At 44.1% G+C, this 19699-nt stretch overlaps 1 protein-coding gene across 1 annotated transcript in view; it reads right to left on the bottom strand.

The window, feature by feature from the left end:
• LOC129868956 (calpain-5-like) overlaps positions 1 to 19699 on the bottom strand; it is a 43264-nt gene that overhangs the window by 12250 nt on the left and 11315 nt on the right. The window contains exons 2-7 of the mRNA XM_055943334.1: positions 4478 to 4673; positions 3217 to 3348; positions 2562 to 2770; positions 2262 to 2454; positions 1051 to 1241; positions 836 to 913 (exon numbers count right to left, since the gene is read on the bottom strand). Of these exons, the coding sequence (XP_055799309.1) occupies positions 836 to 913; positions 1051 to 1241; positions 2262 to 2454; positions 2562 to 2770; positions 3217 to 3348; positions 4478 to 4642 (968 nt within the window). The 5' untranslated portion in view covers positions 4643 to 4673. The remainder of the gene's footprint in view (positions 1 to 835; positions 914 to 1050; positions 1242 to 2261; positions 2455 to 2561; positions 2771 to 3216; positions 3349 to 4477; positions 4674 to 19699) is intronic.

Below are 19699 nucleotides of genomic sequence, written 5' to 3'. Positions count from 1 at the left end.
ATTGCATGTCATAAATGTATCACTAGTCACTTTAAACAATGCCACTTTATATAATGTTTACATACCCTACATTACCCTACAATCTCATATGTATATACTGTACTCTATACCATCTACTGCATCTTGCCTATGCCGTTCGGCCATTGCTCATCCATATATTTATATGTACATATTCTTATTCATTCCTTTACACTTGCGTGTAAAAGGTAGTTGTTGTGAAATTGTTGATTACTTGTTAGATATTACTGCACAGTCGGAACTAGAAGCACAAGCATTTCACTACGCTCGCATTAACATCTGCTAACCATGTGTATGTGACCAATAAAATTTGATTTGATTACTTCTGTTTGATCAAATAAGCCATACAAAAACATGCACAAAAACAGTCAACAACTTTGGGAGTACAGACCCCTTGAAATCGGCCAATCGCCCTCTAGTGACAAAAGTAAAAACTGACGAAAAATCACAGTCAGAGGAGAATTATTATTAAGGAAAATATATATTTTTTTAAAGAAATAGAGGCATACTGAGACAAAAAAACGTGATACAGTGTATAAATGACAACACATTAGTGCAGGAAATTAAGAATTTTTATAAAATGCTGGAAGTGAATGCTGGTATTACACAATTAACTATGGCAAATGAGAAAAAGCTGTGTGATTTAAGGAAATAGACGCCTGGCTCAAATAGAAGCCTGCCTCTAAAAAGTGCCTGTTGTGTTGATTTAAGCAAATAAACTCCCGGGCTATTAATTGAAATTTTACGGTAGATTAATCACTATCTCATGCGCTGAACAGAAGAGATAATAGTCTTTAATTGTTTTGTTTACACTCACCAGAACTCCCCATCGTTTTCTACTGTGATGCCAAGCTTATCCCTCTCCATGCTGCCAACCCTTTCCCATTCTGCTGAGCTGAAGTGAGGAGAGGGAGAGACAACAGGAAAAAGGGAGAATGAAATAATGAGTTGATGTGTTCACATGGGCACTGAAGTGTGGAGAGGTTGAACTGCACGTGAGCGGGGAGGATAAAGGCTCCATGTCCTCCACACCTGTCACTCCAGGCTCCGTTCCACTCGGTCTTTCCCCAGGGGTTTCTCATGCGGATCAGGGGGATGGTCTTGTTCTGGAAGTAGGCCATCAGACCGTGGCCCAACCGTACCTTCTTCACTGCAGTCACTGAGTAGGCATGGCCCTTCACTAGCCCGCACGCCATCCAAGCCTCGATTTCAGAAGGAGACGCCTAAGAGAGTGACAAACCCATTAGTCAGTCACTTCCCACTGGGCACACACTGGTTGAATAAATGTTGTTTCAGCATAATTTGTCAACATATTGTGACATGGAATCAATGTGAAAAATAAATTGGATTTTAAAAAAGTCATCAACCAGTACGTTTTTTTATCTAATTTCAACCAGGCTTGTAAACATTGAAATTACGACTTAAAGTGGTCCTATGGACAGATACTCAAATCTCCGCAGTGGAGCTTTGCAGCTCCTTCAGGGTTATCTTTGGTCTCTTTTTTGCCTCTCTGATTAATGTCCTCCTTGCCTGGTCCGTGAGTTTTGGTGGACGGCCCTCTTTTGGCAGGTTTGTTGTAGTGCCATATTCTTTCAATTTTTTTTATAATGGATTTAATGGTGCTCCGTGATCTGTAGTTCTCCACAACTTTGTCCATTACCTGTTTGAGAGCTCCTTGGTCTTCATAATGCCGCTTGCTTGGTGGTGCCCCTTGCTTAGTGGTGTTGCAGATTCTGGGGCCTTTCAGAACAGGTGTATATACAGTATACTGAGATCGTGTGACAGATCATGTGACACTTAGATTGCACACAGGTGGGCTTTTTTTTAACAAAATAGGAAAAACACCAAGTGGGATGAATAATTTTGCAAGGCACTGTATACACTCATTCATCCATGGTTGATTGGAGCTTTGGAAGTTTAGAGGTAGTTACCATTAGCCCTATAAATAAAATGCCAAATTCACAATATTAATAATACACTTTTTCAGTTTAAAGTCAATGTATTTAAGTTGAAGATTTACCATAATTTCAATGTTTACAACTTCTGGTTGAAATGAGAAACTGTACTGGTTGATGACTTTTTTCAAATCCAATGTATTTTCCACGTTGATTCCCACATCACAATACGTTGAAACAACATTGATTTAATCAGTGTTTGCCCAGTGTGTTCTGTCCCTGTGACAGTTACCTGTGACTATATACAGTGTGCTGACCAATTGAACACGATCAATTGAGAAGACAGACCTTGATGGAGCAGCTGATGATTCCACCCCTGTCGTAGACTTTGAGCAAGTCCTCAAACAGGTTGTCTATTTTCTCCTGGTCTTTGTGGAAAACTTCAGCCTCCAGGTTAATGGCTTCTGTCACGGCTCCACTGAAATCAACAACCGCATCACCAGTGTTGCCCCTGTCCAGCGACTCATAGCAGCCAGAGAGCCTGGAGACAAGAGGAGAGAGAGGAGAGACAGAAGAGGATACAGAGAGGTCAGAGGGCAAAACATGGGAGTTGAAAGGAGGGTTGAGTAATGTTTAGAGTATACTGACTTGGCATAGGCTTTTTCAAGCAGGGCACTCCAGAACTCATTGTTGAGTTTGGAGTGGCAGTAGATGAGCTCTCTGTTGATGGTGGGCAGGCGGTCATCCACCACCACATCCACCCACTCCCCAAACACCCAGAACTGGAAGTGGAAGATGCCAGCGTAGTTCTCCGGGTGCTTAGAGTCCCACTCCTGCTCCTTCCAGTCAGGGATGACCTGTCAACACACAGGGCTTCACAGTGAACCACACGTCTAGTAAAATGTTCATAGTTTTCAACTTGGGTGGGAATATTGGCGAGTGCTTATTTTCCTAGCCAGGTTCATTTGAATATAAGGAAAATATTAATGTTGCTGAGGGATAGTAGGGTAATTTAAGAAGGAAACATGACACTGTTTTCCATTCAATGACAGTAAAAAGCCCCTCAGGTGAATTCCTCACATCAACTATGTTAATTAAACTGAGTCAGGTATCAACAGTTTGAAATGACATAGATACCTATCCACATACTTCACATACATAATGTATATGTTCCTTCCCAAACAGCACCATGTATATACCATACGGGGACTAAAGGAAACTAATACACATGGAAATACACATACAGTCTTCTCTTGCAGCGCTCATCTCAGACTGTGACCAGACAGGAGAGAATCAAACTCACCTTCTGCCAGAGGTCTGGTTTCAGTGCCAAGCAGGAGCACGCCGCCACAAACCAGCAGTTACCCAGACGGCCCTGGTTCAGGTCATGGGAGCTGATGCCCTCCACAAACAGATGAGGCTCGTCGCTGATTTCCTGTACCAACGAGAGGATTTGAAAAGTGCAAATGCTTCTTAGAATGTGCTCAGTGATTATGCTTGTAACAATATTTTTACCAAATAGTTCTGGCTTTGAACATGTTTTGTTTTAAAATGAGTTGGAACTCTCTTGAGGTGTTGTACTTTTGTGAGAAATAAGAAATTGTAATTTCTCTTCTTGTCACTTGAGCAACGTGCCATATAAAGCACAGATAAGGGAATACATTAATGAAACAGGAATACTATAACTCTGTATCCCACCACCGAACAGAATGGCAGTGATACAACCATAGATTATTTTTTTCTCTGACAGTATTGAAACATGTTCTGTCATATACTATATATCTCACACACTACGTAAAGTACACACTTCGAGACCATTCCCAGTAACACCCTCACCCCAATTTCACACCACAGTTTGTTGTCTGTCACCACCATGACCATTGTGGATGACATTCCCCATGACATACATCGCCAAGGCCAGCGTTGTTGTTCCTTATGGACAACCTTTAACATTTAACACAATCCTCCAGAGACAACCACTCAAAAGGAATTGACCTTTGAAGTACTCCATCACAAAATGTTGTATGAGCAAACAACACCTTCCACAATACCTTTATATGGCTAAATATAACACAGGCATACTGTTTGTACATCAATGCCAGAGGTCTTGTAAAAGTCTTGTCAAAGCCAGAACGTATGAAAGTTCAATCATAAACATGACATTGGTTTCAATATTGCACCAGAGGAAGGTCATGATCTGGTCCCAGACAGCAGTCTATAGCACTCTGATAAGCTTCCATTTGACTAACATCAAACATCAACCTATAAATTGGTGTTTTAAGCAATAACATTTCCCCCAAAACTATGAGGAAAAACATGAGCAATACAAATTGTGACATTCTATTTCCTGTTTGGTGTTTTTGCATGCAGACAGTGCATGCAGACTCTGCTTTTGGTATTATATATATAAAATAATAAAGCACAGGTTTATTTTTCTCTTGGTCAAATCTGCTCACAGGTGACTGCTCAGGTGACTGCTCAGGTGACTGCTCAGGTGAATCAAAAATCAAATTGAAAAGTTTAGAATGAGTCAAGTGCTCTGTTTAGTCGCCTCAGTCACTCACCCTTGGTCTCTTCCACTCCACGATACCAGGAGGTGGTTTCCTGTAAAACAGGGATGCGTTGGTAACTGGAAACTCTGGATCCTCAAACAGTTTCTTGTCCTCCAGACATTCCTTCTTCAGCTCCGAGTAATGCTGGTTCTTGTATGAAGTGGCCGTGGAGAACATGGTTCAGACGCTGCAATCTCCAAACTGCAAACTGACCACAGAAGAAGACGTCATGTTACTTTATAGGCAGACTATCTGGAGAGTCCTTGTCAGCTGAGGGTCTGTCATTGTTCACCTTTGACTCTGGGTGTCTGGACAAGAGCTCAGCATACCGTACACTAATACATCCCATAAATCCCAGAGTAGCTCTTTCTTGGAAAAGGTTGTAATGGCATTTTTCCTTTGAATCATCGAAGTTTGGATATAGTCTCCAAGGCAAACTCCCACAGGGCAAACAATTGGTCTCAGGATAAATACATCCAATACCCAATATGCTAACTATTGTGCATATTTTAATAAATGGAAGTAAAAACAGTCTTCAGCAAACAAAATCTACGAACAAATACTCTACATCACCTTCAAAGTTAGGGTCAACCATGGATTTTACTGTACTCTGACCTTTGACTCAAAAACAGCGGTAACCCTTTATTTTAAGGGTCCATAAAAAACATTTATAAGGCATTTATAAACCATGTATAAGGCATTTATAAACCATTTATAAGGCATTTACAGTTTGCTCACCCTTTATTATTCATTACTCCCACATGTTTAACAGTTAGTAAGCTAGTTTTTCACAAATGTATACATATTTCCTTAAATATCCTGTGTTGTGTGCTTATTATTGTACCAGGTACTGCTGGAATGTCAAGCAATTTCATACACATCTTTGTGAGAGAAATTACACTGGTAACTCAAAACATGTATAAAGTATTTAAAAAACGTAAATAGCGCTCACTTTAGATTAAGGGCTGAAAAGATGCTTTAGTAATGATTAGTAAATGGTTTATACATGTGGGAGTAATGATTAATACATGGTAAATACTTTCTAAATGCCTTGTAAATTATTTATTACGGACCCTTAAAAATAAAGTGTTACCAAAACAGCAAAAGGCTAAACTTTTACTGGTTTTGCGATGGAAACATCCCATGTGTGCCAAGTTTTCAGACGAAAAACATCTGTTCAAAACATCTTCTGTCCTCTGGGAATATTATGATTTTCTAACTCTTTGACGGGTACAGGGCACTTTACCCCATCCCCCTGACCCCTGACCACAGAGGTCAAACTCTTTATAAACAAGATCTGATATTGTGACTGTCTGCCACTGCAGTCACGTCCTTTTGCTGTCTGCCATGAATAACACAGACACAAATAATTCCATTTTGTTGTCACCGGAGCGCAATCAAGCTCTAAACTCCCAGTGAGTTGTCGGTAATTACATTTCCCAAAAACATTACACACTTTAGAAAATGCCTCTCAGAGCGAAGCCCATTAGTATCACAGTGAGATTCAGTTCATGATAAGGCTGTCGTGAGGATGATGACAGTTATTATCATCATGTCCAACATTCTGCTACCTTCAGTTTTCAGACAGAACATTAAGCAGAAAAGCCCCCACATTCAATACACTAGAATAATTAGTGGAATAAATTTGAATATTTGTATCTTACTCTGTCCTTCTCTCTCTCCTGTACACTGTCTCTCTCCTTCCTTCACACTCAGAACAGCCACATTGTACATTGATTGCATGTATCTTCCTCAAACTAAGACAAAGAAAGCAAAGAGATACTTAATTAAATATATGCAGGTTGCATATTGTATTATTTATATTATAGACGTTTGTCATCATGAATCTTGCCCTGGAGGCAGAACTGAGCAATTTCCACTAGATGGGCCAGCTGCAAAGTCTAGATTGTCTATATAGTAAAAATGTATGAAAACAAAGATTTTCTTTTTGATCTTAATTTAAGGTTAGGCATTAGGGTTAGCAGTGTAGTTAAGGTTAGGGTTAGGTTTAAAGTCAGATTTGATGACTTTGTGGCTGTGCCAGCTAGCGACCATGAACTCTGCAGAGACGCATGACAATAAATGACAACCTGCTAATTAAATAATAATATATGCATTTATCCAAAGCGACTTACAGTCATGGTGCACACATTTTACATATGTGTAGTCCTATACCAATCATTCCCAATCTAAGTATCTTTAAAAGAAAGCTCAGCAAAATGACTGTCTACTGTACCTCACTCATAGAAATTGGTGGAATCCCTGTGGAACGTGTCCGACACCGTGTAGAATGCCCCAAAGAATTCAAGCCCGGTACAATATGGGTCTACTAAATAAACTGGCCGGTGAGTGTATGTCTGGCTGGCTAGTGGCTTGTGTGGATATTGAATATGGTGGTTAGCTGGAGTCTATACTACCTGCATTAACTGATACATTTTGTAAATCGGGAGTTGCTGTAACAAAAACTGAGAGCGCGAAGGGGGAGAACTGGGGAGCTCTGAGGTACAGGAACGCATGATGTATTTTTTTACCTTGATAATAAACCACTGCATGCATAGCAGCGAAGAGCAGTAGAGCAGAGGCACAGACATTTTGATGGGCATGTGGTCAACAACAACAAAAAGAGCCCCCCAAAAAAGATTTCCCTGCACCAGGGGACACAGATTCTTTAAGCAATTATTACAAAACGAGGGGAAAGCAGCACACTGATGAGTAAAGTATTTTGCTAAACTATTTTGAACTTTAATACATTTTACACTTATTAACAACGACCAAAACAATTCCAGTCAAAATAGAAGATATTTAAGAAATAATGTGGTCTACCATGACTATATCCAACCCAACTCCATTTGTTGCCAGTGTCATGTATTCCAGTGGTTTTCAAACATTTTGACCTGCAACCCTCAAAAAGGAGTCGTACAGAACCTGCGACCCTCACGCACATGAAAAACAAAATAATCTGCGTTTTACATCTGCATTTGGAGCTGAAAGTTGTTCATTTTAGCAGCCAATATCAACTGGGGATATATCATGTCACTTCTCTGGAGTACAGGGGCCTCATTTATCAATATTGTGTATAAACTATTCTAAAATACTGCTTACAAATGGAATTTAGAATGTTCTTATGCATAGAAAAAGTGTGATTTATCAAACAATCCTACGACCGTAATATGTACACCAGTAGGAGATAACCATTGACCATCTCAGCCTCAGATAACCAGCTCAGCCTCAGTGTCACGTTCTGACCATAGTTCTTTTGTGTTTTCCTTGTTTTAGTGTTGGTCAGGACGTGAGCTGGGTGGGCATTCTATGTTGTGTGTCTAGTTTGTCCGTTTCTATGTATGGCCTGATATGGTTCTCAATCAGGCAGGTGTTAGTCATTGTCTCTGATTGGGAACCATATTTAGGTAGCTTGTTTGGGGTTTGTGGGTGTGTCACGCCCTGGCCTTATTATTCTTTGTTTTCTTTATTATTTTAGTTAGGTCAGGGTGTGACATGGGGAATGTTTATGTTTTGTTAGTTTTGGGTGTTTATTTGGTAAAGGGGTTATGGTGTATAGTATATGGGTTTGTGTGGAGTACATGTTTCTAGTATTGTCTATGTATGTTTAGTTGTCTAGGAGAGTCTATGGTTACCTGAATGAGTTCCCAATTAGAGACAGCTGATTTCGGTTGTCTCTGATTGGGAGCCTTATTTAGGGTAGCCATAGGCTCTCATTGGTTGTGGGTAATTGTCTATGTAAGAACGTTAGTAGCCTGTATGTTTGTGCACAACGTTTGTAGCTTCACGGTCGTTTTGTTATTTTGTTGTTTTGTTAAAGTGTTTTTGTGTCGTGTTCATCTTCGTGTTAAAATAAAAGAAGATGGCATATTTTCCAACTGCTGCATTTTGGTCCGTTAATCCGCCACACGATTGTGACAGAATTACCCACCATAGGACCAAGCGGCATGGAAGGCGGCAACAGGACCTACCCACAAAGGATTTCTGGACATGGGAGGAGATACTGGATGGTAAGGGGCCGTGGGATCAACCTGGAGAATATCGCCTCCCTCGTGAAGAGCTGGAGGCAGCGAAAGCCGAGAGGAGGCGATATGAGGAGGCAGCACGGAGACAAGGCTGGAAGCCCGTGAGTACAACCCAAAAATTTCTTGGGGGGGGCCTTAAAGGGAGTGTGGCGAAGTCAGGTAGGAAACCTGCGCCTACTCCCTGTACTTACCGTGGAGAGCGAGAGTACGGGCAGACACCGTGTTACGCAGTAGAGCGCACGGTGTCTCCTGTACGCGTGCATAGCCCGGTTCGGTACATTTCAGCTCCACGTATCGGCCGGGCTAGACTGAGCGTTGAGCCATATGTCATGAAGCCGGCCCAACGCATCTGGTCACCAGTGCGTCTCCTCGGGCCGGCGTACATGGCACCAGCCTTACGCATGGTGTCCCCGGTTAGCCTACATAGGCCGGTGCGGGTTATTCCACCTCCCCGCACTGGTCAGGCGACGGGGAGCATAGAACCAGGTAAGGTTGGGCAGGCTAGGCGTTCAAGGGAGCCAGTACGCCTGCACGGTCCGGTATTTCCGGCGCCACCTCCCCGCCCCAATCCAGTACCACCAGTGCCTCCTCCACGCACTAGCTATATGGTGCGTGTCTCCAGCCCTTTACCACCAGTGTCTAAACCACGCACCAAGCCTCCTGTGTGTCCCCAGAGTCCTGTGCGTCCTGTTGCTGCTCCCCGCACTAGCCCTGAGATGCGTGTCCCCAGCCCGGTGCCACCAGTCCCGGCACCACGCACCAGGCCTACAGTGCGCCTCAGCCGGCAGGAGTCTGCCGTCTGCACAGCGTTGACTGAACTGCTCGTCTCCCCAGCGCCATCTGAGCCATCCGTCTCCCCAGCGCCATCTGAGCCATCCGTCTCCCCAGCGCCATCTGAGCCATCCGTCTCCCCAGCGCCATCTGAGCCATCCGTCTGCAATGAGCCTGCAAAGCCGCCCGTCTGCCATGAGCCTGCAAAGCCGCCCGTCTGCCATGAGCCCACTGAGCCGTCCGCCAGACAGGAGCCGCTAGAGCCGCCAGCCAGACAGGAGCCGCTAGAGCCGTCCGTCAGACAGGATCTGCCAGAGCCGCCAACCAGACAGGATCTGCCAGAGCCGCCAACCAGACAGGATCTGCCAGAGCCGCCAACCAGACAGGATCTGCCAGAGCCGCCAACCAGACAGGATCTGCCAGAGCAGTCAGCCAGCCATGAGCAGCCAGATCAGTCAGCCAGCCATGAGCAGCCAGATCCGTCAGCTAGCCATGAGCAGCCAGATCCGTCAGCTAGCCATGAGCAGCCAGATCCGTCAGCTAGCCATGAGCAGCCAGATCCGTCAGCTAGCCATGAGCAGCCAGATCCGTCAGCTAGCCATGAGCAGCCAGATCCGTCAGCTAGCCATGAGCAGCCAGATCCGTCAGCTAGCCATGAGCAGCCAGATCCGTCAGCTAGCCATGAGCAGCCAGATCCGTCAGCTAGCCATGAGCAGCCAGATCCGTCAGCCAGCCATGAGCAGCCAGATCCGTTAGCCAGCCATGAGCAGCCAGATCCGTTAGCCAGCCATGAGCAGCCAGATCTGTCAGCCAGCCATGGGCCGTCCCTCAGTCCGGAGCTGCAGTCCCTCAGTCCGGAGCTGCAGTCCCTCAGTCCGGAGCTGCAGTCCCTCAGTCCGGAGCTGCCATTCCTCAGTCCGGAGCTGCCCCTTACCCTGGAGCTGCCCCTTACCCTGGAGCTGCCCCTTACCCTGGTGCTGCCCCTTACCCTGGTGCTGCCCCTTACCCTGGTGCTGCCCCTTATCCTGGTACTGCCCCTGACCCTGGTACTGCCCCTGACCCTGGTACTGGTCCTTAGTCCGGAGCTGTCCCTTAGTCCGGAACTCCCCCTTAATGCAATGGGGTTAATGTGGAGGGGGGTCGTTTGGAGGAAGCCTAGGAGGTGGTTAGGTACTGTGGTGACGTGGGGACTACGACCAGAGCCGGAGCCGCCACCGTGGAGGGGAGCCCACCCAGACCCTCCCCTAGACTGTGTATGGTGCGCCCGGAGTTCGCGCCTCAAGGGGGGGGTTATGTCACGCCCTGGCCTTATTATTCTTTGTTTTCTTTATTATTTTAGTTAGGTCAGGGTGTGACATGGGGAATGTTTATGTTTTGTTAGTTTTGGGTGTTTATTTGGTAAAGGGGTTATGGTGTATAGTATATGGGTTTGTGTGGAGTACATGTTTCTAGTATTGTCTATGTATGTTTAGTTGTCTAGGAGAGTCTATGGTTACCTGAATGAGTTCCCAATTAGAGACAGCTGATTTCGGTTGTCTCTGATTGGGAGCCTTATTTAGGGTAGCCATAGGCTCTCATTGGTTGTGGGTAATTGTCTATGTAAGAACGTTAGTAGCCTGTATGTTTGTGCACAACGTTTGTAGCTTCACGGTCGTTTTGTTATTTTGTTGTTTTGTTAAAGTGTTTTTGTGTCGTGTTCATCTTCGTGTTAAAATAAAAGAAGATGGCATATTTTCCAACTGCTGCATTTTGGTCCGTTAATCCGCCACACGATCGTGACAGGGTGGTTGTTTCCTGTGTCAGTGTTTGTGCCACACAGGACTGTTTCGTTTTTTTCACGTTTATTGTTTTTGTATTTGTGTTCATGTTCAGTTTTCCTTAATAAAACATGGACACCTACCACGCTGCGTATTGGTTCGATCCTTGCTACACCTCTTCAGAGGAAGAAGAGGACGACAGCCGTTACACTCAGATAACCATCTCAGGCTCCGTGCTCGTGCATGATCTTTCGAAATGCCCCTAATTAACCACATTTGGTTAAAATCCTCCCTTTCAAGCCGGTGGGGACTATACAACACCGTACTATGAAATACAAACGCGCAAACAAAAAAAGCTTAGACATTTTTTTCTTCCCTAGACTTAAAGAGGTGCTAGTGTCAGAGATTGAGAACAACCAAAGGGTTATATTTGTCCTTTTAAAAATGTCTAAGTCAATGCTACAGCCTGTGACCTCCTAAGTGGTGCAGCGGTCTAAGGCACTGCATCACAGTGTTGATCCCCGGCTATGTCACAACCCGCCGTGACCGAGAGTCCCATAGGGCAGTGCACAATTGGTACAGTGTTGTCTGGGTTAGGGGATGGCTTGGCCAGGGGGGCTTTACTTGGCTCATGGCGCTCTGGCAACTCCTTGTGGCGGGCTGGGCACCTGCAAGCTGACAACGGTCATCAGTTGAACGGTGTTTCCTCTGACACATTGGTGCAGCTAGCTTCCAGGTTAAGCGAGTGGGTGTTCAGAAGCAGTGCAGATTGGCGGATCATGTTTTGGAAGACGCATGACTTGACCTTTGCCTCTCCCGAGCCCGTTGGGGAGTTGCAGCTATGAGACAAGATCGCAATTGGATATCACAAAAAGGGTGAGAGAAAAAAGTATAATGCTACAGCCCACGCTTCTATGCAAAATACGAATTGTTGTTCAATATTTTGTTTATTATTACATTATTTTGTTTATATTTCCTGCCTTGGTATAGGCTCTGAAATTAAATAGGCTAAAATATGATGTCACGCTCCTAATCCTATTGCACAGCAGTACTATAGCCTACCCACAATACTCACATAGGCTACTGTCAAGGCTACCGGTCTATTTACTTTAGAGCATGCTTGGCTATTAAATTAGTGATTGATAAATGGTATCCTACTACTTGTTGTGAAGCGGGAAATCATTTAAATCAGTCATGTCAGAAAAGGAGAGACGGACTGCACTATGATTATGATTTAGGCCTATATAATAAAAGTAAAATAAAATATTATACAACATGCTGTTATGCGTGTATCTTCTTACCAACAGCAAATGCATTTGCTCTATCAGGCCTACTTTTAAATTTTTTATTAGCCTGGCATTATTATATTTCCGGTGCAGCAAACACGTCACATTTTCCCCAAACGAACAATAAGCCTATTTGCTTGCAGTAGTTGGTCAACCTTCTAGAAGTTGTACATGGATGGTTTGAGATTTGCGTGGAGGCACTTTCCCGTCAAGTTCAAAATATATACCAACCTTTGCAGGAAAAATGGTGCAAGAGTGTATTTTTTTGTGTGCACACACGTTTGATAAATGAGGCCCCAGAGCAAGCAAATTCATATGGCCTACTTGTAGATGAGGCTGCAGAATTGGATAGAAAGCATGTTCTGTCTGCACCACACCATCACTTTGGAGGGAAGCCTTTCTGCACCACCTGGTCTCAGAGCATTTTGTATCATTCTGTAGGTAAATCCGAGACACTCCGTTTAGTATGATATGTTAGGTTCGTATGGTATGTATTAAGTTTTCGATGTCCATCACCCATTTTGTATGATATCCTATGAAATACAATTCCTATTATATGTTATAATTTGCAAAACGTACAATGTGTTACGTATCTGCTAAATGTATGATATGTTACGAATTCTAGCTAGGTGGCTAATGTTAGCTAGGCTAGGGGTTAGGGTTAGTGATTAGGGTTAAGGTTAGGGTTAAGTTTAGAAATGAGGTTAAAGGGTTAAGGTTAGGGTTAGGGTTAAGGGAAGGGTTAGCTAAAATGGTTAGGGTTAGGCGAAGGGTTAGCTAAGTAGTTGCAAAGTAGCTAATTAACTCAAGTTGTCCACAATGAGATTCAAACTCGGAACCTTTGGGTTGCTAGACATGAGTGTTATACGCCCACCCACACCAAACCTAACATATCATACTAATCTGAGTGTCTCGGATTTACGTTTACTATATTAAGATCTAGTCTATGAGACCAGGCTGGTCTGCAGGCTGCAGAGTGCTCATTGCCAGCCGGGTAGTGAGGGCTATGCACAGACATTTGTTCTCAAAATGAAAAAAGGCCATTACATTGTTTTTTAAATAAACATTACGTTCATAATTCATTTATATCACACCAAATTCCTCAGCAGGAGGCAGGCAGGTAGAGGTGTAAATTGGTGTTCAATGTATTTACACAGCGCTGGTGATGATGGTGACAAATTTACAATTCATTTATATTTACAAAGTTCTAGACTTCAAAGTTTCTATTCAAAAGAAAAAATCTCTCAGGCAAAACCTGTACTAACCATACAAGGCACGGGTGGGGTCTACCGGGCTCAGCTCAGATACTGCCTCCCCTTGAGCTACCCAAAAGTGATCTGCCGAAACATTCCCAAACGGACACTTTATATGCAAGAAGCCACACTTATTCTGGCACACATGCCAGGTACATGGGGTGGTAGGTAGCCTAGTGGTTAGAGTGTTGGACTAGTAACTGAAAGGTTGCAAGATCGAATCCCCGAGCTGACAAGGTAAAAATATGTTGTTCTGCCCCTGAACAAGGCAGTTTACCCACTGTCATTGAAAATAAGAATTTGTTCTTAACTGACTTGCCTGGTTAAATAAAGGTAAAATTAAAAAAACATGTATGGGTGTTAATAAACAACATTGGACAAGATGGAGAAACTGGACACATGTTCTCCTAAGAAAATGACAAAACTGGTAAATCTAGTTATATCTTTTTCCCATAATATTGAAGGCAGTGTGATGATACAGCTGCTTATCTTGAGACATATATCAAACTAGGCCTATCTGAAATCGGAAGATTATCAATCAAATCGCACTGTCACTGTTCTACTTATCACGGTTGTTCTGTTTACTTTGATAATGGTCTATTTTAGTGCATACTGATACAATAGTCTTAGACTCGGTGTCACCAACAATCTACTAAAAAGCTGTGGCTGTTTAAATGGTTTTGGTGAGTTCATAAGAATGCATTATTAAAGGTTTTGTTACTACTACAGTTAGAAAAAGAATGGTGGCAAAACTAAAAAAACTTAATTCACTGTCATAATGTCTGTATGATAAATGTTGTATTTGGAATACTATAATCACTATCGCATTGGGAGTATGTAGGCCAACACATCCAATTGGGTTTCAGTTTAACATAGCAGAGCTGCCCTAGATGCAAGTTGTTTCGTGGAGGCTGTGATAGACAGCGTTCCGTTCCCTCTACAACTGCTACTGAAGAAATTGAGTGATACTGCTTCTAAAAAGGGGAGTACATGTTATGTAGCCCTCTTAAACAAGGCAATTTGACAACTTCATACACAAGAAAAATGGCTCAAGTTAATGTCAAATCAAATGTAGGCCTAGTTCTCCACAGTGTTGTGGCTCTTACCTGTTCTTGTCCTCCTAGAATCCCAATGGGAGTCCTAGAGTTCCTTACAGTGTTGTGGCTCTTACCTGTTCTTGTCCTCCTAGAATCCCAATGGGAGTCCTAGAGTTCCTTACAGTGTTGTGGCTCTTACCTGTTCTTGTCCTCCTAGAATCCCAATGGGAGTCCTAGAGTTCCTTACAGTGTTGTGGCTCTTACCTGTTCTTGTCCTCCTAGAATCCCAATGGGAGTCCTAGAGTTCCTTACAGTGTTGTGGCTCTTACCTGTTCTTGTCCTCCTAGAATCCCAATGGGAGTCCTAGAGTTCCTTACAGGGTTGTGGCTCTTACCTGTTCTTGTCCTCCTAGAATCCCAATGGGAGTCCTAGAGTTCCTTACAGTGTTGTGGCTCTTACCTGTTCTTGTCCTCCTAGAATCCCAATGGGAGTCCTAGAGTTCCTTACAGGGTTGTGGCTCTTACCTGTTCTTGTCCTCCTAGAATCCCAATGGGAGTCCTAGAGTTCCTTACAGTGTTGTGGCTCTTACCTGTTCTTGTCCTCCTAGAATCCCAATGGGAGTCCTAGAGTTCCTTACAGTGTTGTGGCTCTTACCTGTTCTTGTCCTCCTAGAATCCCAATGGGAGTCCTAGAGTTCCTTACAGTGTTGTGGCTCTTACCTGTTCTTGTCCTCCTAGAATCCCAATGGGAGTCCTAGAGTTCCTTACAGGGTTGTTAAGATGCCACCTCTGATACGCCTTGTCAAGTTCTACTGGGATGTTCCAGCTACAGCCAAAGGGTTGTGTCCTCCCGTCTGTCCCCTCCCTAGGACAACAGTCTGCATCATTTGACTCCGAGTCCCACGGTAACGTCGGCGCGTTTTAGTGACCCTTTTAAACACTGTGTTTGAGCTACAGACTTCTGCATCTGCTGATACCAACCATTAGCCTTGTGCAATTACCGGGGCTGAGCTAGAACAGTGTTTGTGAGACAATGGCAGATCCCCAAAACTGTTCTTCTCACAAAAATGTCTGTAAAGTCTGAACAGTTAGAACAACAAAAACTATTATGATTCCACTATGAAAATCTGAGACTCACACAAACACGCATGTCATCTGTTTTGCTCTATGACACTCACGAGCCACACAAGAGTCGCTAGAAGGTACGGGTTCTTCTACATAGAAGATCATTGGACATCCTAGGGAATAGATAGTGTCTGTAATACTAAAATAAGCTCACATAGTTGTTGTCACAAACTGACTAGTTTCATTTCCAACTGAGCAAACAATTTCTGTACTTACAGCAATCTTATGAATTGATTTTCTGTCAAGTTTTTGCTTGGCGGACAGGCCAGGCTCCAGGATGACATGCCTGAGATGGCATTTTAAATCCATGGGGGGGTCACAACTAGTATTGTTTTAGAGCCCTAATAACACAAGTTAGATTGGTCCTATATTGTTAAAATGTTTTATCTGAAATATAGCCATACACAACCGTTGTTTTATATAATAACAACACAAGAAAGATGTATATAATATATATAACTATATATAACTATTTTGATTTTAAAAAATGACACATATATTTATTAGTTCCAAACAGGACAATCAACAATTTGAGAAATAAAATGTTCTTGTTGTTTTTCACACATATACCCCCCCCCCGACCCCAACCCTAAAATAGACAAAACCATAATAACCAAACATTAACAGAAAAAACACATTTCTAATAATACAAATAAATAAAAAGTATAATATACAGTCGCAGATAGTTCAGATTACGCGTCGTCTATAGCCAATATTCACATAAAAAATAGAGAATATACAGATCAACAGTTACAATGCTTCTACTATATCACCTGTTTGCAAAAACTCAGATCCCAAATATCAGGAAACTCTGGGGCTTTCTTTTTCACTATTTAAGTACATTTTTCAAGAGCCAGGCTTGACGTTAATTCTTTTAGTAAATGACCAAGTGAGGGGGAACTGACATACTTCCAGTGGAGAGCAACTGAATGTATAGCTTGTAATAGACAGAGGTCAACCATTTCTTCTCTCTCCAATGTAAAGAGAAATTCTCTGGGTAAAGATTTAGGATGTAAAGTTTAGGGATTAGTGGTATTGGGGTAGTCTCAGAAACAATCTCAGAGATATAGCGCAGTACTGAGATCCAAAACTTTTGTATCTCAGCACATTCCCTCAGGAAATGATCTAAGGTGCCTAAATGTGTGTTACTATTAACACACAGGTCTGGGATATTAGGGTCAAATTTGTGGAGCTTAACAGGGGTGATACACACCACCGTTCAAAAGTTGTGGGTCACTTAGAAATGTCCTCGTTTTTTAAAGAAAAGCAAAAAAATTTGTCCATTAAAAAATATCAGAAATACAGTGTAGACATTGGTAATGTTGTAAATGACTATTGTAGCTGGAAACGACAGATTTTTTATGGAATATCTACATAGGCACACAGAGGCCCATTATCAGTACCCATCACTCCTGTGTAGGCAATGATGTCCATCTGTTGATGGATTTTGTAACACTCATAATGAGGTTTCAGGTAAGACCCAAGTGCAGACTGTGTAGAAGTAACAATGTTTATTGTAACAGGGGCAGGCAAACGACAGGTCAAGGCAGGCAGGGGTCGATAATCCAGGCTTCAACAAGCAAGACAAACTGGCACAGACAGACAGAACAGGTAAAAATACCCAGGGGATAAGTGGGTAAGATGGGCGACACCTGGAGGGGGTGGAGACAAGCACAGGTGAAACAGATCAGGGCGCGGTAGTACTCCCCCCCTCTAGGGACGCCACCTGGCGTCCTACCTGGGCGGATACCTGGTTGACTCGGGTGCCGGCGGTGAAAGTCGGCAATGAGAACCGGGTCCAGGATGTCTTTAGCGGGAACCCAGCACCTCTCCTCCGGGCCATAACCCTCCCAGTCAACCAGGTATGTCCCGGGGCAGGCAGAGCTGACTTCAGGCAATGAGTGTGGCAGGACGGGCTCCAGCTCTGATGGCACCAGTAGCCTAGTCAATGGAGGGATTGTGTTGCTGGAGCCAAGCGAATCCCAATATCACAGGAACCTGCGGATACTCAACCAGCAGGGATTTGATCGTCTCGCTGTGGTTCCCCGATATTCATAGGTTGACGGGGAAGGTCTGATGGGTGACCCGGCCTATAAAGCGCCCGTCCAGTGCTCTAACGCCCATGGGAATGGAGAGGGGCTGAGTGGTAAGGGGAGAAGAACAATTATCTTTAAGACCCACCAGTGTAGTCATTCAAACGAATGAGTTGGGTCTCTTGAAGGGACAGGTAGACAAAATGAACGGCAGTACCGCAATACAGAAAACTCTGGGTCTCAAGTCTGCGTACGCAGTCGGCTGGAGACAGCCTAGCTCTACCGAGCTGGATCGGCTCGGTAAGAGGTGAACCGGCAGTCTCCAGAGGTTCTTGGAGGGATAAAGGTAAGCTCGGATCCTCTTGGGGACCTAGACGCCGGGGACTTCATCAGATGCAAGGTGATATCCCTGAGTGAGTGATTGGGACAGCAATCGGACCTCTTCTCCCTCCTAAGTTCCATCGATCTGGATGTTTAAAGCGATGGGTGAGTCGAGATTCGTTGGTAGTTCTCGGGCTGCCAGCTCATCCTTTACCTCCTCTGATAATCCATGCAGGAACATGTCGAACAGCGCTTCCGGGTTCCAGGTACCCTCCGCTGCTAGCGTGCGGAACTCCACCGCATAGTCTGCCACACTGAGGGTGTCCTACCGAAGCTGGAGTAACTTCCGGGCACCCTCTCTCCCAGACACCGGAGCCTCAAACTTTTCATCTCCGCCATGAATACCTCCAGACTGAGGCAGACGGTGTATTGTTGCTCCCACACCACCGTGGCCCAGGCGAGTGCCCTCCTGGACATCAGCGTAATAATGTACGCTATCTTTGAGCGGTCCGAGGGGAACGAAGAAGGCTGCAGCTCGAAAACGAGGGAGCACTGGGAGAGAAAGGCCCGGCAGGTTCGGGAATCTCCATCGTAGCGCTCCGGGGGAGGTAAGCAGGGTTCCCGGGAAACCAGGGTGACGGCGCTGCTACCAGCCATGTTACTGAGGGGCTGGGAGGTTACCGTTGTGGTAGGCTGCCTGATAAGCAACCCACGAAATTGCTCCCACAATGCGTCCAATGCTAGGTCGTGATGTTCGGCCACATCCTGGAACCCTTCCATCAGACCGCAAAGCTGTGCGCAAGATGGCGTTGCGGAACTGGTCCAATTCTGCTGGGTCAGTCATGGCCAGTTCATACCATCAGGTTTCATGTAAGACCCAACTGTGTAGAAGTAACAATGTTTATTGTAGCAACAGGGGCAGGCAAACGACAAGTCAAGGGAGGCAGGGGTCGGTAATCCAGAGTAGGGGCAAAGGTACAGGACAGCAGGCAGGCTCAGGGCCAGGCAGAGCGGTCAGGCAGATGTGCTTGGAGTCAGGACAGGCAGGGGTCAAACCGAGGAGGGCGTGAAAAGAGAGACTGGAAAAAGCAGGAGCTGAGACACAAAACATTGGTAGGCTTGAACAAACAAGACGAACTGGCATACATAGACAGACAGACAACACAGGTATAAATACCAAGGGGATAAGTGGGGAAGATGGGCGACACCTGGAGGGGGTGGAGACAAGCACAAAGACAGGTGAAACAGATCAGGGTGTGACAACTCGTTACCATGGGTTCATCATTTGTTGAACTCAAGGAGCTAATTTCTGGTGTGATTTGAATACCAAGATATGTGAAACCTTGTTCTGGATTCACAAATAGATGCTGTACAACTGGATTCAGTCTCTTTTGCTTGTTGAGGAAAATAATGGAAGATTTGGTTTTATTATTAACTTTAAACCCAGAAAACTGACCAAAGTTATTAATTAAATTGGAGAGGGAAGAGATAAAGAATTCTTTATATCTGTTATGAATAAGAGGGTATCATCGGCATACAGGGCCACTCGATGTTCAAAATCTGATGTTTTTATTCCACTAATTGACGAGTGGGGCCTTACAGCTATTCTATAGCTAAAATAAAGAGT

This window comes from Salvelinus fontinalis, chromosome 13 (assembly GCF_029448725.1).
Source record: "Salvelinus fontinalis isolate EN_2023a chromosome 13, ASM2944872v1, whole genome shotgun sequence".
In the NCBI taxonomy this organism is placed as follows: Eukaryota; Metazoa; Chordata; class Actinopteri; order Salmoniformes; family Salmonidae; genus Salvelinus; species Salvelinus fontinalis.
Note: the sequence above shows the minus strand (reverse complement) of the source record. Positions and strands in the feature narration are given on the sequence as shown.